The sequence below is a fragment of the Rhipicephalus sanguineus genome, chromosome 2, assembly GCF_013339695.2.
Source record: "Rhipicephalus sanguineus isolate Rsan-2018 chromosome 2, BIME_Rsan_1.4, whole genome shotgun sequence".
NCBI classification, from domain to species: domain Eukaryota; kingdom Metazoa; phylum Arthropoda; class Arachnida; order Ixodida; family Ixodidae; genus Rhipicephalus; species Rhipicephalus sanguineus.
The window spans coordinates 214,443,862-214,468,218 of record NC_051177.1 but is presented as its reverse complement, the minus strand read 5'-3'; the positions used below and the strand labels follow the sequence as shown (position 1 = coordinate 214,468,218).

The 24,357-nt window shown below is 48.0% G+C and overlaps 1 protein-coding gene across 1 annotated transcript in view; it reads left to right on the top strand.

Moving 5' to 3' along the window:
- The window catches only part of LOC119382222 (transient receptor potential cation channel subfamily M member-like 2), a 307,967-nt gene that overhangs the window by 163,261 nt on the left and 120,349 nt on the right, over positions 1 to 24,357 (top strand). Inside the window, exons 12-13 of the mRNA XM_037649936.2 lie at positions 14,953 to 15,133; positions 16,445 to 16,593. Coding sequence (XP_037505864.1) covers positions 14,953 to 15,133; positions 16,445 to 16,593 — 330 coding nt within the window. The remainder of the gene's footprint in view (positions 1 to 14,952; positions 15,134 to 16,444; positions 16,594 to 24,357) is intronic.

Sequence of the window (24,357 nt, the reverse complement as noted above, 5' to 3'; positions counted from 1 at the left end):
TTCCTGTCTGATAAGAAACTAGGTTTTCTGGTTCCTGGTTGTGAGCGGGGAAAGTGAATTTTAGATTATTTTTGCTGTTGGACGGAGTCATTGCGCATGCCGACATGTATGTATATACGTTGTCTTTCAGATAATAAACGTCAGTTGTATCTTAGCGCCTATATCGCCTCATTAGCCCGTGCCCCTGGGTTTTTTGCTCTATTCTACAATGCACTCATACCAACTAGCTTGGCTGTCCTTACTAGTGCGGTCGGACCTGCTAGCGATGACGCAAGCAGGTAGAGGATGGACCAGTCTTGCAGGATTTATTCACTATGCTTCCAAAGATAGATATCTTTTTCAAGGAGAGCACAGTAAGGAGGACCAACCTATTGCCTCTCACTGCGCGGCCACTAATGTGGGTGATGTGACATTAAACGTGTGTGGGTATGCTGTTTCAATGCGTGGGGTGCTTCCCGAGAATTCATCAATGAGTTTCCTTTTCTTGGCTCAGCATGTGAAGCAAGACAACGTAAATAAACATAATCACGTAGGTACGATTCATGCGAAGATTCGAAAACCGACGTGTAAGAAACAGTTATTAGCCTTCAAATTGGTCAGTTGTAAACTTTACGCTCCCGAGTATTGTCACGCGCTATTATATTTTTAATGTGATTACCGTCGTGGTGGTCTAGTGGTTATGCTGCTCGACTGCGGACCCGAAGGTCGCGGGATGGTATGCCGGTAGCGGCGGCCACATATCTATGGAGGCGAAATGCTTGAGGGCCGTGTACTTAGAGTTATATGCAAGTTAAATTTTCGGAAGCCTCCACTACGGCGTCCCTCATAAAGGTATCGTGATTTTGGGACGTAAAACTCCAACAATTACCATCATTATTCTTTGATCGGGCGTCACCATCAAAAACCTGTTTACCATGGTGGCCACGTTTGGTTACTGTGCGATTTGCTGCAGTTTAAGGCCGGTGGTGGCAGAAATAACGTCTCGATTACTTGGATACTTTTTGGCTGCTTTGGGTTCCCTCGATTTTCGCCAAAGTAACGAACTGGCCCTTACCCTGGCTCTTCTATCAATATCTGGTGACATCGCAGTCACTATTTTTAATACGAAATAATTTTATGCGGGGGTCCACCAAGACTTTTATGCCGTATTTCCGTCACGAAAGTACGACAGCAAAATGAACGCCATCAGATAGCAAAGAAAAAAACTATACGAAAAAGTTCCGTCGACGAGAGTCGAACGGCCGTGTTGTATGCGAAGGTCAAGTACGGAAGGATAGCATCCCAGGTCTTTTGTTCGACGGCGACATACATGGTCTGCATGTCAGCGATTGTCTTCTTTAGACCCTCAGTGAGGCCATTTGCTAGTGGGTAGTAGGCGGTTGTGCAGCGGTGACTTGTCTGGCTGTATCAGAATCGCCGGAGTTAGGTCCGCAGTAAAGGCGGTACCTCTGTCCGCGATGAGGAACTCTGGGGCGCCATGACGTAGGACGACGTTCTCGGCGAACAACTTGGCTACCTCGGCGGCACTGCCTTAGGCAGGTTTCGTGTTTCGCCGTAACGGTCTAGGTAGTCGGTAGCTACGACGATCCACTTATTACTGGAGTCGGACGTTGGGAACGGATCCAGGAGTCAGATCCCGACCTGCTGGAACGGTCGCCGAGGTGGCTCGATCGGCTGAAGAAAGCCTGCTGGTCTTGTTGGCGGCGTCATGCGTCGCTGACAGCCTCTGCATGTCCTTACGCAGCTAGTGAGGTCGGCGGGAAGGCGCGGCCAGTATTTAGTTTCCTGTATTCTTACCAGCGTTCGGGTAACACCGAGGTGACCTGCTGTCGGGTCGTCGTGCAGGGCCTGGAGGACTTCTGGTCGCAATGCTGAAGGCACCACGAGGAGGTACTTGGCTCAAAGTTTGGCACATGCAGTCGGCGTCGTAGTGCTTTCGTCCGAACTTGTAAACGACGGTAATGTCGAATTCCTGAAGTCGCAGACTCCACCGTGCGAGGCGACCTGAGGGTCCTTGAAGTTAGCTAGCCAACACAAGACGTGATGGTCGCTGACCACTTTGAAAGGCCTGCCGTAAAGATAGGGGCAACGCCACCGTTGATAGCGGCAATGCCACCCAGCAACTCCACCAGATGTCACGTGGTCGTGACATCGACGAAGGCAGCAGTAGGCGTGTCCGAGATGAAACTCTTTATTTGGCCGAAGTTGTGGCCGGAAAACGGAATGTCAAACTACAGCAATACCCAGTGTACACTGATAACGGCAAACAGGGCGTCGGCCATCGATAAACTGCTCTGCGGTAAGGCGTGTCGGCATTTATACATGCGGCATCGAACATTCCAGCCTTATTGCTCGTGGCCGTGTTAGTTCTAGAATGAACTCAACTGTTCGCGTTTGCGCGCTAAGGTTATAAGAAAATACTGAAGTAATCTTGAAGATTCCCAGATATTCGGGCGCGCCTTGTGCATGACAGTGATAATACGTGCAACGGACCGGTTACACAAACATAGCAAAATAAGCGCGCGTGGCAATATTTCAACAAATGCTGGTAATCTATTTGGAGAATTGGTAATTACCCTGAGGCACGGTTGTGTCATCCACACCCGCACAGCCGGTTCCAGAACTATCAACCGCTGCAAAGCAAAGTACAAGGAAAATGTAGTCATATTGTAACGATGGCAAGTTTGGTGGACGTGCGGGGTACGTAACACTGGACGACCGAGCTCTACCACCCCCTCGACGCAGTAAATGGTTGGCCGGGCTACCACCGGAAGACGTTACCATGAATGACGCGGACAGACGTGATGATGGCCACGAAAGAATCGCACAAGAGGCTGCTCGCCCAAGACAAGCGGGCTGCACTCTTTATCGGGAGCTGCGCACATTCTCGGGAAGAGAAGATGAGAACGTCGAGGACTGGTTGCGGCACTGTAAGAGGGTGAGCCGCCTTCATGAATGGAGCGCCTCTGCACAACTCTCGCATGCTGTCCTGTACCTTGCCGGAACTGCACTGCTGTGGTTTGACAACAATGAGGATTTACTGACAACTTGGGAGAACTTCGTCGACGAGATAAAGAAGTGCTTCGGTGAGTCCCTCTCGAAAAAGAAAGACGCCGAGCAGACACTTTCACGGCGAGCACAGCTACCTGGAGAGACGTGCACGATCTACATAGAAGAGATACTGAAGCTATGTGGAATAGTGAATCCAAACATGTCAGATGAGGACAAGGTGGGACATTTGCTTAAGGGAATCGCCGAAGATGTTTATAATTTTGTTATCTCTAAGGAAGATGTCACGACGCCATCCGACTTGAGGCGTCACTGCCGTCCCTTTGAAGCTCTCAAAACACGGCGGGTACTTCCGAAGTTCGGCCGAATGGACAACGTCACGACTGTAGCAAGCGTAGAGATCTCTTCCTCTGACGATATCGCCGCTATGATACGGCGTGTTGTCACAGACGAACTGGCTAACTTTCAAGGTGGAGATGCCAGCCGCGTGTGTCACCAATGTGCATTGGATGAGCGCTATTTGGAAGTACCGGTCTCCTGGTCGCGACCTGCATACACCAACCGCGATGACATCCATATGGAGAGCACTATGACACAGCCTCAAGTGACGACTTTTACGCGTCGACAGGACGTGCCGCCTCGGCGAGTGTCTTCCGACTACGTAATGCCCAGGAGACCTGTGTCCTACAACAAGAACCACCGTAACCCACCTGTCTGCTTCAATTGTGGTGTTCAGGGACACATCTCGAGGTACTGGAGACGTCGTCCGCAACGCACTACAAGAGATCGTGCGTATCCGCTTCGCATGCAAGACGCCGCACCCTGGCAACCATCTGCCCCCGCTACCCCTTTTCGTCTGCCACCTCGGGAATACATGCCCAGGAATGCGTCTCCGGTGTCTCACCGCAGCCTGACTCCACCACCAACCCGGAGGCGTCGATCGTCATCACCGCGCCGCCCGCCTATACTACCCCAGCTGGGAAACTAGCTTGTACGACCGACGGAGGTGAGGTCGCAGGGCGGCCATCGTCGCAAATTCCTCCGCCTGTCGTCATGTCAAAGAACAAAGTGTGCGTTTGTATTGAGGGTGTGACTACTGTTGCCTTAGTAGATACTGGTGCTTCCGTGTCTGCGATGTCCCTTTCTTTCAAGAATCGCCTAGGACAGAAAGTGATCATTGACTGGGACGGGAGTCCACATTTCGTGGAGTTGGCGGCGAACTGTTGCGACCTGTTGGAGTATGTTCAGTTTTGGTTACCGTGGGTGAACAGGAGTTTCGAACTGAATTCACCCTGCTAGCACGCGCTACTCATGACGTAATTCTTGGAATCGACTTTTTGCGAGACTGTTGAGCGGCATTAGACAGCAGAGCTGGTGAAATTTTTCTGCTAACTGATATACTACCACATGCTTGTGACGAAATGCCATCTGATCGAGTTGAAGTATTTTCCGTGTCCAGTGATGTGCTTTTGCCTGCGCGAACAGCAAGGTTTGTTCCAGTCACTTCATCTCGCCCGCGTGAAGGTTTGTCCTTGACGTGCATAAACAGGTGCATAAACTTTCACTTGTTAGTGCGCCTTGTGTTACGTCTCCTTCTCCGCGTCTGGTTTGTTGTCTTCGCCGGCGCTGCTTCACTTCGAATATGAGTCAACTAGCCCAAAAGTACATCTTGATAAGGAAATAAGTTGCTCATTTGAAGTGGCGCATTGAAAAGGGCAGCTATATTTAAACAAAAATATTCAGTATTGATCTTAAAACTGTTTCCTAGTGTTTTTCAAAACAGACGCCTACACTTGACATTGTGTCAAGGCTGAAATATAGCACGACAGCGCCGTTTATATACCATTGTCAAAATTCATGCAACAGCATTCTGAAGCTCCATGTTCATAAGTATCAGCTTTTTATTTTCTTCTTTGAGGCGCTTGTTAATGTCTTGCTGCTAAGTGACATTATCCTGAAGCCTAATAAGCAGTGGGCTCATTGCGTTCATCCTCTTCTGGATGCTTCAACAGCTTTCTTAGTAGCATCCCTGGCTCACTTTTTTCGTCTTGAGAGACTTCCAGCGGGAGCGACATGAAGCACGGTCACTTTTGACACCATCTATTGGTGAGCACAAGAGACAGGCATGCTTGATAGGCAAGTGCGTTCAAGATTGCAACCACCCCCCTCCACCCTTGCAAGACTGAGCAAAAGGCCGGGCCTGTCGTCGAAACTGTTATTATGGACAGAATATAACTTATTCAGAACATATTGTATGCCAATACAGAAAGTAGTAGTATGCCCGCACTCACCCGTTCTGTCACTTTCCTCCATGTCCCACCACAGTACACAGAGCGGTACAAGGGATTGGGGAGAACATCATCACATAAACCTTCATAGAACTTCTTACGGGAAACAGCGCCTAACTATTCAATAAAAAATTGTGCCTTCAGGAAGCGAAAAGACTTCATTATCTCTTTAAAGTAACCTTGTGTTCGACCTTTCAAACTTACAGAAGACACGACAAACTCCGGCAAAGCATTGGCCAACCGCACTTGGCAGACCGTGCGCAAAAAAAGGGTCTTGAACATCACGAAGGTACAAGAAGCGATTTACGAGCTGTCGCAGAAACGAATGCGACAAACCCAAACCGCCAGCACGTACACGCCGAAAAAGATTCGTCCTAGTAGTCTTCTCCCATGTGGAAGCCGAAATAAAGACGGCAAAACCACAATAAACTTTTTGGATTGATTCCAGAACAGAGGAGTACTTGTACCACTAACCACAACTTTGTAATAAAGAACCACTTACAAATGGTAGCCCGCGCAAAAATGGACAAATCCATGGCCTTCCATTTTTCAACTTTTTCTCGGAGTTGAGATGTCTGCCTGCGCCAATAAGGATCACTGTCGCTATAATTTTCTGGAGGTATGCCTAAATATTTTACCGGTGTTGTAAGCCACTGAACGTTCATGAAATAATTTGGCATTAGCTCCGGAAGTTCATGCCAGACATGTCCCCCAATTCACTACGCTTCCACTAACCTCACAAAAGCGTTTTACGATAATAACCGCATCTGCATTATTTTCAGGTTTGTACAAAAGTCGCTGTATCACCAGCAACCACCAGTACACGCACTTCACATGTATGAAACCTGAATCCTATAATTGCGTTACTCTTCCATATATTTAGACAAAAGCTTTCCATGAACATGCAGAAAAGGAGAGGAGAGAACGGGCACCCTTCACGCACAGAGCACTGCAATGCTATAGACTTTGCTAACACCACTTCGTTAACGATCCGGCGAGTACATCGTGTATATGCCATCTTAACGGCTTCCATTATCACTTCACCAACGTTCACATGCTCTAAGACTGCTATGAGCAAGTCATGCGACACGCGATCAAAAGCTTTCTCAAAATTATCCTGAAGCATTGCAACCGCAGAGCTCATGACATCGCTGTATACGCGCCTCGCTTTATGAATATTCCTGAAGACGCTCCTCCCCTTTATTGCACAGGCTGGCAAGTAGGCAGGCAGACAGACAGACAGACAGACAGACAGGCGGGCAGGCAGGCAAGCAGACAGACAGACACAGACGGACAGGCATCGAGACAGGCAGACAGACAGACACACAGGCAACCAGGCAGGCACGCAGACAGACAGACAGACAGGCAGGCAGACAGGCAAGCAGACAGACAGGCAGGCACACAGACAGACAGACAGACAGACAGACAGACAGACAGACAGACAGACAGACAGACAGACAGATATACAGAGAGACAGGCAGGCAGGCAGGCAGACAGACAGACAGGCAGGCAGGCAGACAGACAGACAGACAGACAGACAGACAGACAGACAGACAGACAGACAGACAGACAGACAGACAGACAGGTAGGTAGGTAGGTAGGTAGGCAGGCAGGCAGGCAGGGAGGCAGACAGACAGACAGAGAGACAGGCAGACAGACAGGCAGGCAGGCAGGCAGGCAGGCAGGCAGGCAGGCAGGCAGGCAGAGAGACAGACAGATAGACAGACAGACAAAGAGACAGACAGAGAGACAGACAGACAGGCAGGCAGACAGACAGGCAGGCAGACATGCAGGCAGGCAGACAGACGGACAGGCAGGCTGGCAAGCAGACAGACAGACAGAGAGACAGACAGACAGGTAGAGAGACAGACAGACAGGCAGGCAGGCAGACAGAGAAACCGACAGACAGACAGACACACAGACAGGCAGGCAGACAGACAGGCAGAGAGAGAGACAGACAGGCATGCAGGCAGGCAAGCAGGCAGGCAGACAGGCAGACAGACAGACAGACAGGCAGGCAGGCAGCCAGGCAGGCAGGCAGACAGACAGACAGACAGGTAGGCAGGCAGGCAGACAGACAGACAGGCATGCAGGCAGACAGACAGACAGACAGACACAGACAGGCAGGTAGACAGAGAGGCAGACAGACACACAGGCAGGCAGGCAGACAGGCAGGCAGACAGACAGACAGGCAGACAGACAGACAGACGGATAGGCAGACAGACAGACAGACAGACAGACAGACAGACAGACAGACAGACAGGCAGACAGACAGACAGACAGGCAGGCAGGCAGACAGACAGGCAGACAGACAGGCAGGCAGACAGACAGAGAGACAGAGAGACAGACAGACAGGCAGACAGGCAGGCAGGCAGGAAGACAGAGAGACCGACAGACAGGCAGGCAGACAGGCAGGCAGGCAGACAGAGAGACCGACAGGCAGGCAGGCAGACAGACAGACAGACAGGCAGAGACAGACAGGCAGGCAGGCAGATAGACAGACAGAGAGACAGACAGACAGACAGACAGACAGGCAGACAGACAGGCAGGCAGGCATGCAGGCAGACAGACAGGCAGACAAGCAGGCAGGCAGTCAGACAGACATACAGACAGAGAGGGAGGCAGGCAGGCAGGCAGACAGACAGTGAGACAGACAGGCATGCAGGCAGGCAGACAGACATACAGACAGACAGACAGGGAGGCAGGCAGGCAGACAGACAGTGAGACAGACAGGCAGGCAGGCAGACAGACACCGACAGACAGGCATGCAGGCAGGCAGACAGACAGACAGACTGACAGGCAATCAAGCAGGTCGTTCCCGCCACCGAGCGCAGCAGGCGCTCTCCCCACTCGCTCCTCACCCTACCGCCTTCATGAAAGCCAGCAGCGAGGTCAGGCTCATAGTCGTTTGCTTTTCATGTCTAAGGAGCTTGGCTCATCGGTTGTATTTGTACACGGAACTGCAGATATTTGCTTCATTGACACCCACAGATGCTTGTATCTGCCTCAGATGCTGATCCTGCGACGCGGCGACCACATCCTCATGGCGACGCTTTGCTGGTGCTGCCTCGGCGTCCATTTCCTGCGCAGCAGTTTCGATGGCAGCTGGTTCTTTGTCCGCTGCCTCCGCTATTTGAGAGAGCTAGGCTGCCTGCGTTCCGCTGCTCTCTGGCGGATTCCGCAGCCAGGTTCCTTGCGGCGACACCGTCCCCGTATCCTGCCATCAGCTCTTGACGCTTACCAACGCCAGCGTTGGTAAGCGTCGGTAAGACGCTGTCGTCCTTGGCCGCTCCCTGGGCGTTTCCGTTCATAAAGTGCTGCAGGTGCCGCAGCCTATTCTGTCTCTTCCCAGTCCAAGATAGGCTCGCTATGGTCTGAAGCGGTAGGCCCTCCTGCTACTCTGGCGTAGCTCCGCGTGCAAGCCTCCTGTGTGTGGCCAAATGCATGACATTCGTTACATTTTGGAAACCTGCATTCCCGCCGCATATGGCCCGTATGTTTCATGCGAAGGCGCAACGGTGCACTTGCGGTAAATGCTATGTAGGACAGACAGGCCGCTGTCTGAATGCGCGCCTGCAAGATCACCGTCGATCTTTGAATGGTCAGCCTTCGACAAATTTGGCCCTGCACTGCCGTGAGTGTAGGTGTACTCAAGGGAGTGACATGTCCATAGAGCCAATGGGGACGAAGTTTGGACACGATGGTAGCGCCGTCTGGATTCTAACGGTAGTTGCAAAAACAATTAAAAATGTTATCTTGCTCTCAACAGAAAAAGCTTTTATCATCTTTCACATGCAATTTATTTTTAAGAACTACGAATATTGTTTGTAGATTTTTTAGCTGTGTATAAAATGAAATAAGTTTCAAAAGCACAAGGCCACTTTGATATGGCGGCGGGGCGGCGTTCCGCGTAGCAGACGATGCCGTCGTCGTCTGCTTCTGCGTCGCCGCTGTCCCCCGCTCGCTCCGGCAGCCCCCTCTCCGCCCTCCCTGAATTTCTCTCGTTTCCATAACGTACACTGTGGTCAATTACTCATTAGGTACTCACAAGTACCTTACATACTTACTTTAGTAGGGTAGTGCTGCCGCATACAGGTCGAGCGAAATGACAACGCTGATCACACAAACTTGCTGCAATAAATTATTTTATTGCGACTGCATCGATGTTTACACAAAACGAACGACACGTAAGTAGCGTTTTAGCATGTATACCAGTGAATAACATGCATGCATAGGCATTTATATACAAAGAAGGCACGTACTACGCATAGCCCCATCACAGATGTCCCGAGCACAGAAGCTGCCCAGCGTTGGATGATAAATACACCGAACTGCACGAAGCCTTCACTGATATAAGAAAGGTATACAGCTAAAGTCTCTGCACTTCTGCTGCTCAAGATGTCGCGCCACTTCATTCACAGTATTCAGCAAACTGTCTATAACTGATATGAACATATCCGCGTCCCTTGCACGGCCACCAGTGCTACCAGTGCGGCGTGACTGTTTGTTTTCTGGTTTGCGCTGCCACCAAAAGTGCGTCACTTTCAAATCATTTTAGCCTTCGCACTATACACGCTTCTGGCAGCCTAAAATTAAATGAGAAACGGTTTTTCATGCATATTGATCTGAAGTCTTACAAATAAAATCGGCGAAAAAAAGGCTTAGATGGCGTTTCGATTACCGCTGCCGGCGGTGCGCTGTCGTCGTTTCGATGGGGGCGACACCTGTAGGCCCGGACGCGAAGCTCCCATCATGCCACCGGCTTGGTGTACTCCTCTCTTGCCTGATCCCAAAGGGCTCGCACGTAATAGGGACCAGACGGCGCGTGATCTCGTTGAAGCTTTTTTCATTTTGAAAGCTGGATATGACTGTGTGGAAAAGCCTTCCCTTGCGTTAAGAAAGGCAGAGATAAGATGCGCACATCTGAGGTTTTTGGTTCTGTTCGTGGTGAACATGTGGTTTGGGCTTCGTATATAGTTTCGTCTTTCTAATAAAAGTTCCTTTGTTAGTATGCGCTTGTGATGTAGCCGTCTTCGTCTTGTCTTAAGGTTTTCGCACTATTTTCATTCCTTAGATGGAGGTTGTGAGCTTCAGTAGTGGTACTGAAGACGGCGATGTTGTCGAGATAGGCAAAGTAGCAGGTCAAGCTACGTGAGACCTGGTCAATGAAACATTCAAAGGTCTCTGCGGTGTTACGAAGACCAAATTGCAAGCGCATATATTCGAACAGGCCGGAGAGTGTTACAATGGTGGTCTTCGGAATATCTGCCGGTTCGACTGGAACCTGCTGATAGGCTTTCACCAGGTCAATCTTCCTAAAATGGTGCAAGCGCGCAGTGCCGAAATGTATTCGTGGATGTCAGCAACTGGGTAGCGATCAGGGACGGTGGCCTTGCTAACAGCACGGTAATCGCCGCATCGGCGCCAATCACCAGTCTGTTTAGGCACCATGTGGAGTGGTGAGGGCCAAGGACTGGAGGAGGGACGAATGAAACCAAGGTCAAGCATGCGCTCAAACTCCGTTTTGGCAACAGGGCAACGGTCTGGTGCGAGGCAACAAGCCCGGACCCTTCGTGATGATGTGATTTGTCACCGTGTGGGCGACCGAGGACGAAAGGAGCGTGGTGGGAAGACTCCCGGAAACGCGGCAAGGATGCTTTGATTAAGGGTTGAAAACGGTTGTGTGCGCGTGGAGAAGGCGGGGCGGTGAAGCGCGACAGGAAACGCCTTGGATGGCTAAGCTTGTCTCGGAGTCCAGGATGCGGCTGTGCCGCATGTCGACGACGAGCTTGTAGTGCCGCAGTAAGGGGGCTCCGATTATTGGATGGCGCACGTCCGCGACGAGAAAGAGCCAGCGAAAGCTACGTCTGAAGCCGATGTCAAGAGCTACCGACTTTTGGCCGTAAGTCCGAATGGTCGATCCGTTGACCGCGGTGACAGGAGGGGAGTCGGGAGGATGGAGTCGGTCAGCCAACGTAGAAGGAAGGACGCAGATTTCAGCGCCAGTATTGATGAGGTAGTGAATCGTGGTGATACGATCGGTGATCGCCGTCACTGTTCGGCGCGGTCGTTTCCCACGTACGAACAAGGCTGGCGACCCGTAGCGACGGTGGTACCACCAAAGGCTATCGTGAGTAGTAGAACGGCGGCCAGAGCGATTGGGGCTGAAGCGGCGAGTTCGTGATGATGGACGCGGCTGGTTTGTTCGGAAGGCAGCGACTTCAGCTGTAAGGTGCTTTACTTTTCACTTGAGCTCATGGTTAGCAGCGAGGAGACACGCATAGCTGTCGCCACTAGCTGTGTTGTAGGGCGAAGGATCTGTAGGGTGACGAAGTGTGGCCCCGAAGGGAAAACCGACATCCATAATTTTGTCGGCCAACTGAGAGAGATTCCAGAGCGCATGATGAAGACGTGGTCAGAATCATGCGTACCTGCGTAGGAAGGCGCTGTAGAAACATTTCTCAAAGTGCGTTGTTCGGAGACGTAGCGAGGTCGGGTGCCATTGTTTTTCATGTGACGCAATAAGTCCGTACGTTTGCGATCGCCGAGCTCCTCTAATGTAAGAGCTGCTGCAGTCGATGCTGTTCGATGTTGGTAGTGCGCTTCATGAGCGTCTCCTTAAGATGATTATAGGGGCGATAGGCTGGAGGACATAGTTGAACATCGTTAACCACCGTAACAGTATAAGGCGGAAGAGCTCCAACGACATTGTCATATATGGTCAACTGCGAAGTGATCCGATGACGATGGAACAGTGACTCTATGGTGATGAACCAAAGTTCCAAGTCCGACGACCACAACTCAGGGAACTTGGGAGCGGAAACCTCGTTGTTGTGGCGATGATGACGGTACTTGATGAGATGTCGTCACATTCTGGCTTCACGAAAGACTGCGAAGACTGCGGCGCTCGAGTTCTTGGCAGCTCTAGGCCAGGCGAAGCGGCTGGAGCAAGCGCAGTTCAGGAAGCGAGAGCGATCACGCGAAGTCCAGATCACAGATTAGTGGAAACAGGCAGATAGACGTCGATGCTATGAGACCACAATTCATATATTTCGGCAAGGCCATTTCGGCAGACGCGAACAAGAACAGGCGCAGCCACCTCGTGCTTGGCGCGTCGTCGTCGTCGTCTCCTGGTCAGATCCTTGTGACACGTCCTAGCGTGCTACAGATTCACACCAACCAGAACCGCCAACGCATTGTGGTCATCTTAAATGTTGCGCTAAGTTAACACAGACACATCATAGAGCGAAAAAATGCAGGACACACGATGTCGAGCACGGACGTAGCGCTCGACGTCACGTGTCCTGTACTTTTTCTCCCCTGTGCTGTGTCTGTGTTCACTTACCGCACTTCTTCAGATGAATGAACACCAACTAGCTCACCTTCTAGGTCTACTCATGATGTACTTATTTTCATTTCCGCAAAAGCCTGTTATATTTAGTCGCTCAAGTAAAAACCTCGCAGTTCTTTTTTCACAAGCATCGCGACTTTTGGCGGCTGTTACTACTTCTGGCTCTAGTGGCATACTTTTTGGCTAGTCTTCTAAATTTCTTGGCTACATCTTGCCTTTTCGGGCTGGCAACCCTGTGCGTTACCACCACTCATCGCAGGCCGTGCCGCAGTGTTTGAAAACTTCGTGATATTTTCAAGCTGTTCTGTTAATGACACGAGTAAGCGTGTTTATTCTAGAGCTAAGGCGAGCACCAGCGGGAATGCTGGGAGGTTCGATAAGACATCTATAAAAGCCGACGTATTTCACAGACGAGCAGATTAGTCGACGCCCTACATCAGTGCTGGCCGTTAGTATTGGACAGCGAGGGTTGCGGGTAGATTGAACCTTTTTGTTTTTTACTGGGCACAGGCACGGCTAACAAAGCGCTTCATCTTTACCGACTGCGTTCTGCTTTCCTCGCCATCGCAACCACGTGAAATCTGGTGGAGATGCGTTTCTTTCATATTCCGGACGCCCACGAAAACACCTGAACCAAAGCTAAGTCGCGACGAAAATCTCGACACCATCAAGTAAAACTGAGCTAGGCGCACGCTACAAGGACTGCAACCAAAATACGGACCCCTAGCCGACTTTCTGCGGATCATGTGAGACAAATCGCGCCGCCTGTACTTTTCCTTGAAAGACGCGGTGAAGACGGCGTTTCAAAATAGGAATACGTGCTGACGACCTGGGGCCTTTTCGGCGAGAGCTTCATCGCCACTTTCATAGGCTCCGTAGGGAAGAAAGGTGCCCATGCCTTCTACAAACCCGAATATAGCTGCCTAACAAGACCGTCGCTGTATTCACGGAAGAGATGACCCGTATTTTGAAGATGTGTCACCGTATGCGCGGTGTCAAATAATAGCTGTTTGCAGGAGTGATGCGCAACACTTCCAAGACCGTGTCTGAATCACACCAAGGTTACGGCAATCGAAAATACGTTGGGAATGCGCACCAAGCAATTCAACCTCCGATTACGTCGGATTACGCCGAAATCCAAGCACGTCGCATGTTCCCGTCCACTGAACCTTATATGGCTTCAATGGCAGATATAGTTCGCGAGAAAATCCAGCAATCGCTGGGAAGCCCTGACCCGCCGCAACATGAGCCGGATAGGATGAGCTGAACCCACGCCAGTGCTTCGCACCGCAGCGATTCCGTCGCCAACTACCGCCGCCACCCCCGACGCCATCACGCCTGCCCGTCGACCGGCGCTGCGGCCTGAGAGCGCTTTGTGCGCCCTCGACTACCGCCCGCTCTGCTCCCGCTGGTGATAAGCTGGCCACATGTTGCATGCACTTCGTGTCTTTCCTTCACTGGACGCAAGTAGGCCCAATAAAGCATTTCATCTTTACCGACTTCGTACTGCATTCTTCGCCGTCACAAGCACGTGACAGTATGCCGTAGCCTTTCGTAACGCAGAATCTTGCAAAGGAGGGCACAGTACTTATCTCTCCTAAATAGGCTATGGATTCAAGTCGAGATATGTAGCGAATAGGTAGGAGCAACTTAGGCGAAGCGCAGAGGATGAATTTCAATTTGTTAAAATTAATGCAAAAGTGTCAAACCATGCATGGCCGGCACGCGAAAAACATTGACACAGTTCGCTAAGGGCAATCAAATGATACGTGAGACAATGTCGTCAGCGAAAATCCGCAGTAGCCTTCATATACAGAATCTAGCCCTCTGTTTGTTTTTGTCTGTACATTGAAGAGCAGCCTTTTGTACTTCAAGCATCCAAAGCAATAGCAAAGTACAATATTATATCAGATATTTCTCTAGCCTTTCATACTTGAGCTTCCGCATTTTGCAAAAAAGCATGAGATGCCTCATAGTATGTTTCTAAATGCGCTCTCTCAGCAGCTTGGTCATTGCTCTGCAAGCGCAAATCAACAGCGTGTATGCATTCCTGACAATCTAGGTGGGAATCGAGTCAGTCAGACATACGCTGATAGTTATATGACCTTATAAAAATTTTGTGGCGCCATTTGGCGCCCTCAGCAACCGATTCAATAAAATTTTAAAAGTTACAGTACAAAGTGACACAGAGTTACTCGAGGGCCCCTAAAAATATGTTCAGCCTCACTATTTTCCGATTTCACTAATACGTTTTGGCGTTCTTGAAGTGTGAGTTGATTCTTTGTTCGTTGTGCTTTGTTTCAGTAACACATTGGCAGACGTGGATCCGGTGTCTGACATGATATGGAAATTTCAGCGCTATGAACTTGTTATGGACTTTGCAATGCGGCGGTGCCTGCCTCCACCGCTGAATGCAATCACATTTGTGTGGCTCCTCCTGTCCGGTCTCTTCAGCCTGTGCACCCTTGTATTCAAGAAGAAATGCGTACGTCAATGCTAATGATAAAGTAGCGTTTTAGAATTAACTTCTTCCATTTTCAGCTCGTGCGAGCAGGCGTATTACTTTCCTATTACTACCGGGTGACAAAATTTCACCGCGCATAAAGCACTTAATTATAAATAATAGATTGTAACTCGCTGCATGAACGCAAGGTGCGATTGTGTTTTTTAGGCGTATTGTTGGAATCTGACTGAACATTTGTTTAGATAGAACAAATTGAGAACGAGGGACATGTCGCTGCAAAAAACTACCAACTAGGTGACTTGCGGCGTATCTTTCATTTTCGCATCGTCTTTTCTGAAGTACTAGCTGTGTAATTCATTTACAGTAAGGTACCAACCTGTTACAGCCTAGTAGAACCAGCCTCCCCACTACTGCGTGAATTTTCAACGAAAAACCTGAAGTCCTTAAATAATAATAATAATTATTAAGGTTTTATGCTCCGAAAGCACAATATTATTATGAAGCACGCTGTAGACGAGAGCTCCTGAAATTCCGGCTACCTGGTGTTCTTCAAAGTTTGCTGAAATCGCACAATACACGGGTCTGTTGGCAATGTATGCGCAGTGCCTAATAAATCGCCTGAAACTTGAAAGCGCTACGGCTTCGCGCATTCACGGCTCATGCTACGACGTCCCCTCTCGCGTTCCTGAAGATAAGTGCGTTGCAACCCAACTGGCTGGCACAGACATAACGGAGAACCAGAACGGTCGTGCCTCTGGCGAAGCAACCCGCCAGCAGGACGCCACTCGACTACAGAACGCCTTTTGGTATTCATCGACCCACACATCTTGAATGATGCTGATGAGGTGATAGATGACCATGCAATCAGGGTTGGTCATAGTCATTGACTTTAATCGTTGAGATAGAAACGTGCTAGGACGCGTGAACATGGATGCATGCACGTCAAACGGTGCCGTACCAGCAAAATACGGATAGAAATGTTCAAGTTCTCCATTTACAATAAATATTCGGCTGCTTCTGTGGAGGCACACTTTACTTTCCTGTTATAGCAACTCCTATGTCCGAGGGATCAACCACATTTTTGCATGTACTGGTATTTATTCCATGCAACATACGTACCTTTAACATAAAAGGTTAAGTAAAAGCAAAGCCCGCAAACCAAAATTCCTGTCGCGTTCTCGAATTTTGTCCATCGGAAACTGCCAGTGTAATCTTTTACAATTTTTGGCATCTCGTTGTGCTGAAGAACATTACAGATACCCTTTACGTTAGTTCAAAAGGCTTTTATATTCTTGTTATTACGTCTCACGTTCTGACCATATCATTCTGCAGGATCGTCATCATCAAGCGAAAGCTCTGAGCACTATGAAAGGACAGAAGCTCTCGGAAAGAGATTGCCACTACTGGAAGCAGAAGGCTCTCGAATACAGCAACAACGCTGATTCTGCGAACGAGAATACCTTGGAGAAGCACTATGAGAAGTACGTAGAGCGCCAGTTGCAATCTTATATAGCAAACCGCGCTGTAAAATCTCCGCTTGTGCTTGAGAATGTGGGTATAATAGTCCGACCGTTATAATAGAAATCGAGTAGTGCCACATACAAGTCACAGCAAATTCCCGATAGTACTCGAATAATTTTCGAATATTAAACAACCGTACTTACAATCACCATAAAATGACCTTCGCATTCCGGTTTTTGTGACTGATCATTGAAATCGGAAATGGAGCCTCAGAATAGAGTAAGCGAGATCTTCGCATCGACAGAACCCTTCAGAAAGTGTGAACGATCGTTCTATGAACGGCAAAGTCTGACTGCACGAGTGACCAAGCCTGCATCATGGTGATAGCTCTTAAGTCTATGCCATGTCCACGGCAAGGAAACCAATTGTACTTTTTGCGCCTTTTTCCCGTTTACTTACGTGCAGATGACACTTTGAAATATTCGTCAGCATTAGCAAAATCTTTCTGCCGTAGTTGAAGAGAAACACCCGGTTCTGCAGCTACATCACGAGCATTCCACGTTGTTCAAGCTCTAGATTTCCTGGCCCTCGCTCATGAGACGCTGTCCGCTGCTTTTAAGGCAAATTGTCTGCTCCTCTTATAGTGCTTACAGATGGTGGATATTTTTTCAAAATGTCGAATGAAATCAGCCATTGCTTCCTTGCGCATTATTTTTTTTTATATTCACACAAGCCTTTTATGGTGTCAAGGTGAGTCTGAGGTTGTAGCACTCAGAATGTGATCAGTCCTACTACGGTGCGTCTCCTAGCGACGCAAGTAAATGACGAAATTTGGCCTACATGTGTAATTCTTTATTTTTTGATAACAATACATACAAAAGATTGGAACGGAGAAGAAACATAGAAATGATGAGGCATCACAGTAATAGCTTAGACGCTAACGTGTCGCGCTGCTAGGTTCTAGGGCGTGGGTTCGATGCCAGCCTACCGTGGCCGCATGCCGATGTGGACGAAATGCAAGAACGCCCGTGCACTTAGAGCTCTGTCTGCAATAATAGCACAAGGTGGTTAAAAATATCGGGGTCGTGGTCCCCCGCTGCGGCATGCGGCCGGAATAGGCAGCACGCCTCACAGTCATGTACGATACGCCAGAAATTTTAGTACAGCGACATACAGAGTGTTTCAGATAAAAAGCACCAAGTAATAAAAAAATTAAGCATAGGTGCAACGCGTTTCCAGTTAGCGCGGTATTGTTGCGAGCCATATAGAGCACGTCGGAATATTTTTTTCCGATCCGCAAAGCTCGGTAATTAGCAAAGTTTGCATAATGAACTTCTTAAATAGTAACTCTACAGGGAAAAATCCTCAAGGCAAAAGTTGTAGTGCCTATTCAGAAACTTCGTATTTTTCAATCTATGGTAAGATAACTCCCCTGCTTCCTTTTTTTAAAGCTTTTCTTCAAAGCGCGAGAATTTAAAAACAGTACTACGTCACTGCCGCCTAACGCGCGGCGTTTTTAGTGCCCTGAGATGTATGTTGCACGAATTATCAGAGGCTGCTTCACGCACGGCATTCGACTGAACAGGCTACCAGTGACTACGATGGACGTTAACAGACGACAGGAGCATACCGTTTTCACAACAAGAAATCTTTAACGAAAAAGTGACAGCCACGGAGAAGATGCCGCATGAGACCGTAGGCAGCTTTTGACGCGGAGTAGGCATTTTCTCTTTTCTTTTCGCACCAATGAAGAAGCACATGGGAAGGGGTGAGGGTGACAGCGTGATGAAGGACCGGGATAAAATATTCACTCACACGTGGCAGTCGCTCTTTCGTAGACATTTTTTTAGACGGTCACCCCTACCATCATTTAGCGTCCATCGCCGTCACCGATGGCCTGTTCAATCGATGTCCGTGCGCGAAGCAGCCCTTGATAATTCGTTCAACTTACAGTTGAGGGCATTAAAAGCGCCGCGCGTTAGGCGGCAGTCACGTGGTATTTTTTAAAATAGACCATTTTCTGGCAATCCCAGAACGCACTGCGGGCGCGCGCTGCACTGTGGGAAAACAGTGTACGAGTGCCGCACGCAACGCCAGCCACGAGCAGGCTTTTCGGGCGCTCGTTTTACGTTTTACCGTCGGTTTGGAAGTCGGAAACGAAGTGGACGGACCGCTGCTTCTTCCTTGGACCAATAACGTAAGTGTGCATGCCTGCAAGCATCTATCTGTATCCCTTTGTGCGCAGATTGCAAAAAAAAAAAATAACAAGAGTCTGTGCGTGCGCGACTGCCGCCGTAAACATGTGCCTTGTATCGCCGTCATCATTCGAAATTTCGCTTACAGAACACTGCGCTGTCGGACGAAAAAAAAGAAAGACTGCTGACACCAGCCGAAGTGACTATGGCTCGCGAGATGGAAAGGTGAGATTATCGCTGTTTTGGTGCCTCCGTGTTCTGATAAGAGAAACGAATGCGGTGTGAGGTGCGCAGAGCTGCCCGCTGGTATGCCTAACGTTAGATACCTGTTCTCTTAACTCGAGAGGAAACACAGGCATTCGCCGTGAACCGTTAAATTTTTATGAGTGAATCTTACGCTAAGGTAGAATTTGTAATCCGTGTACTGTATTAGTTCGCTGGTGTGCCCGAGTCCACGTAAACTGCAGAACAGCTCGCGCAGAAGTTTTCTTGAGCGCATCGGTCGCTCTTAAATTCAAGCACATTCGCGATTTGTTTGGGATCTTCTGCAGTATTCTAATGAGATCTTACACCAAAATGTAATGGCTTCATTTTCGAACCTTGCCTGACAATCGTAGCAATGTGATCTCTGCGAATCGCGGCTATTTACGGCCGCAGCGATCTACAGCGATCGCTCCCTGTTGCAAGAACGCTTATGTTGTTGAATAGGACTTTTTGAGGGCCTAGTTGGTGCACACTGATGAAACATTACTGAGCGCAAGAGAAAAAAAAACCCAACCCAGGAAGATACACAAGGGCAAGTGCTACTTTCAATGTGTTTATTTCCATCACTTCACACTTACGTAGACCGAGTTCAATCCTTTCTTTCAGATCGAGGCACTTGGCAGGGGCGTAGCCAGAAATTTTTTTCGAAGGGGGGGGGGTGGGGTTCACCCATACTTTATGTATGTTCGTGATCTCGTTAAGAACAATGATCTTGTTACTGACACCACTACTGCTTCTGCAGCTTTGCAGCATGTACTCACATCAGTCTCGTGCATCATATTGCATTAGTCTAACGCATATCATATTGTTTTTCTTTCTCTACACAGGCCAGCGTTAACACAAGTTCAGGATACTGCTGTGCCAAAGGGTCCCTGGACGAAGCAGATGAAGGGTTTTCCCAAAATGTTCTGTGGGGAAAGCATAACAAGTCATGGGAAATCATCAGGAGCAGAAAAGCACTGCACATCAGGCTGTTCAAGGCAGACAAAGTGTCGAACATACTGCTGCATCATGACAAAACTTTTATCAAGGCAAAAGTTGAGGCATCATTTTCAGTGGGCAAGCTCTACGACGTAGTGTGTGTTGTGTGCATGGACGACGGTAGTGTGAAGCACGGGCATTGTTTGTGTCCAGCTGGTGCTGGTGGTGTCTGCAAACACGTTTCGGCTTTGCTGTGGCACATGTTGGATATCCAGAGGATGGGCCATTTATTTATACCGGACACCATGTCATGTACGTCAAAGCCGAGAACATGGGGCCCTGTCAACTTTGGGAAGCGGAAACTCCAAGTGACAAACTTCTCCAAACTTGAGTTCGCCAAACACATTCCTGGAAAAGTACCAAAGCGACAAGCAGAGCCATTTGATGGTGGAAAGGTTGTAGTGACACCCTCCGCTCTGAAGACCCTTTGTGCTGGATTTAAAGAAAGTGGGTTTTGCACAATGCTTGCAGACCATATCGCAGAAAGAAATTATCGTCCTGATGAAATCTGCCACATCAGTGTCGTACATAATGAAGATGAGGCACCTATCAACCTTCCCTTGTATGCTCTAGGTGGTGAAGTTCGAGAAGGCATGGCATGCTCATTGTCACTGGAAGAAGCCCACGAGTTAGAGAAAATGACTAGGTGGCAAGACACACCCTTGTGGCATGAAGAACGGAAGAAACGTCTTACAGCGTCTCGTTTTGGAGAAATTGTACTAAGAAAGTCAGCTGTGAACGAAAAATTTATTGCATCATTTCTGACGAAAGCTAGCAATCGTACTACGCGGTACATGAGGTCAGGCCACGAAAACGAAGCAAATGCCATTGCCAAGTACAAGGAACACCATGGTGTAGAAGTCTACAAAGTGGGACTCTGCGTGTATCCTGGAGCACCGTTTCTTGGTGCCTCTCCCGACGGTCCGGTTTGGGACAAGAGAAATGACTATGGTCATGTTGAAGTGAAGACCCTGGCAAAGACAATGGAAGAGGGCCTTACAGTCAAGGAAGCCACGCAGCAACGCAAGGTGCCTTTCTTTAAGGAAGGAAAGCTGAACTACAGGCACAAGTACTATTAGCAAATACAAGGACAACTTGGCATTACAGGTTTAACGTGGTGCGATTTGGTTGTTGACAGCACATTTATGTTGAGGGGGTCATGTTTGACACACAAGTGTGGGAAGACATGTTTGTAATATTAGAGCATTTTTACCACACCCACTTGGAATGTCATGAAAACAACCCGCTTCTGTCAGAAAACATTTCCATTTAAAGTGCAACATAAAAGAAAAAAAAACCTTTTAAGAAATCATATCATGATTATATTTATTGTTTTTATTACTTTGTCTAGCTGCGCTCTGAGTGGCATTGTTGTGTCGGCAAGAAAATGCAGCATAGCCTTCACAAATGAGAGCTTTACTGAAAGGACGCCATAGATCGGCTGAGTCTAAAACACTGCTTCTAGCGTACCTTTGTGAGCATTGCTATGCATCCTATTGCCTGCGACGTTCCTAAAATGATAGTTACTAAAACGATAATGCCCTATAGATATTGCTTTAACAATCATATCACTGCGACTTTTTAAATTCAATAACCTTTGCGCATGAGAATTTCACACAGTAGGTCTAGTCTTTACCCCATACCTGCTTGCCTGGCAGTTTGTATAATGAAATTTTGTTCAGAAAGTGCTATTTCTGTTGTTTCCCTTCTTATATTTTGTTTCATCCTCCAGGGGTAACAACATCTGCAGTCTTGATGCTTCATATTGCGTCAGCATTTTGAGTTACCGCACCTTTAAATGGCCACAAAAGCAGTGTAGGCTGAACTAGTTTGCTAACACTTTGTTAGGTGGTAACGAGCAATTGTTAATGTTTTTGTTGAAAACCAGAATCAAAATAAAAAAACTGTTGCTTCACGTGGTGCTATGTAACACTTTGAGAATGTTTTTTTTTTACTTGCTTGTAGCGACTTCTGCTCCAAGGAATTCTAAAAACTGCTTTATATCTCAGATTTGTCAAGTGTTTTATAGTTTTATAAGAATTTCAATTCATATGTTATGCATGTATGCTTTCTTTCCTGAAATGTTTGTAAGAGATTACAGCACAAGAATCCTTGTTCTGAAATAAAGCAGCAGAGCTTTTTATTTATTGCCAATACAACAGGTTATTTATCTGATTCAATAACACTGACACTATCGATTCATCCCCGAAATATCATTCAGATAAACAAATTCATTGCATACACCTTTGTTTTAAACTAACGGTCAACCAAGGGCTCGTTTAAAAAGTTGAGAAGCAATGTGCAAGTTTTCCACACAGCATTTAGCCTTGGAGCCATCTTATTTGCAAAGGTGTGCTTTAGCAGCCGGAATGTTTTTACCTGGCCAATGACACGCTCAACATGTATTCTTATCTTTGCTATTGCCTAGTTTTCTTCACTTCCTCACACGTCAGCTGTGAACGGCCTTTCAGAAAAGGTGGAATGTTTAACTCGGCACCCACTTCAGCTAGCTCTTCCTCTATCAGAAAACCGCGGTCTGCCATGACCGAGTCTCCTGGTTCAAGCAGTTTATATAAGCCGCTTCGTTGCGTGACCTCTTTGTCCGATAACGTACCAGGTGCTAGGTTGGCCACAAATGTAACCATCCAGTTCGGTGATATGCCAAGCAGGCCCTTGGCAGTGTTGTTGTGCTTATACAGGGAGTACGTAGCACTTTGTGTTGCATAGTCACTGGGCATCTCAATGAAAAGCTCAGTGCAATCTAAAATTACCCGTGTTCGAGGGTATTCCTTGCTGAAGGCTTCTGGCATATTACGATCAATCGAATCCCGGCTGGGCCATTTCGGAACCTGTTCCAAGTATGCGGCCAAAAACTCTACCCAAAAACTAAAAATGTGGCTCACACTGCTAGCACTGATGTTAAATCGGTGAGCCAGATCCACTTCAAGCAAACCTAGCCGCAGCCGCATCAGCACACACATCACCTGGTCTATTCTATGTAGCACAGTTGGAGCACCATCACCACCATTTTCAATAAATGTGGCGAGGCCACTGTCAACGAATGTGTAAAATAACAGGAATCGCTGCGAATTCTCAAATCCTGTATAAAACCGGAGTTTCCTTTCATCTTGCAAAAGTTCTAGTGATTTGTGATTAGTCGGAAGGGGCTTTTCCATGCTCTGCAGCTGGCAATTTGCAAGGTTAATCTCAAGTTGCCTTGCTCGATCTTCTAGCTTCCTGTTCTCCTCTTGCACAGCTTTCAGTTCAGCTTGAAGCTGGCTTGATGTCTCGAACAGGGCCGCTACTTGTTCCTTCTTTTCTGTCAATGCTTTTCTTGGGCTACCTTGGCTGCTTACACTGTAGGGGTGATCTGAGCAAACATAGATTCGTTGAGAGCTTTTACAATGGATTAGGAATGGCATTGTATTGTAGGCAACAGGCATTATCGAGTTTTGTGCATGGGCAGTGCAGATAACGGATAAAAAGTTAGAGCACAATGCAGTAGAGAGAAATCTACGAGGCCTATTTTTTTCACGGTCTGATTGGCCACTGAACAATAACCACAGATAAAATTCGATGACGGCATGCAGAACTGGTTGAAAGCTCAGGTGGCTGTCTTCTACGAGAAAGGGTATAGAAAAGTTGGTGCCACACTACGAGAAATGTCTGAACTGAAACGGCGACTATATTGAAAAGTAGGTGGTATGTGTACCTAAATGTTCTAAATAAAGCTGTTTAAATGTTCACTTTGTTTTTTATTTACCAACTTATCACACCTAGAAAAAAACAATAACCCTCGCACATGAAGTGACATCTTTAAAAGCACGAGTGAAACAGCAGCTTCATAACTTCTTACCCACGTGCTGCACCATTACACAGCTTTCGTCATGAACGGTGTGCACATCTTGCAGCTGTAGTGGTGGTCCAACCGTTACTGTGCTGGCCAAATCCATTTCTGTCAGCAGAACAGGTTCTTCAACAGTAATAGCCATGGGCCTTACAGTCGACAAATGCCTCTGTCGTTTGCGCCTTGCTACGGGACCTACGTGTGAATATTTATTGCTTGTGAGGGCTCATGAAGTAATTCCTAAGTACATGCATTCAGGTAAGCAGACCATATGGAAGCTGGTGAAAGACTTATCAGCTTTGAAAGGTGATTTCTCTGCTTTTGCATCCGTGAAAGTTGTAATGCTATTATTCATTGAACTATTGGACTGCACATTATCTATTAGGATTGGGCAGGTGGCAAGAGACCACATAGCATACAAGCGTCCTTTAGTGCCACACTTGGTGTTAGATATGAAAATGGGCCTGTTAAAAACAAAAAAAAATCCTTTCTTCATT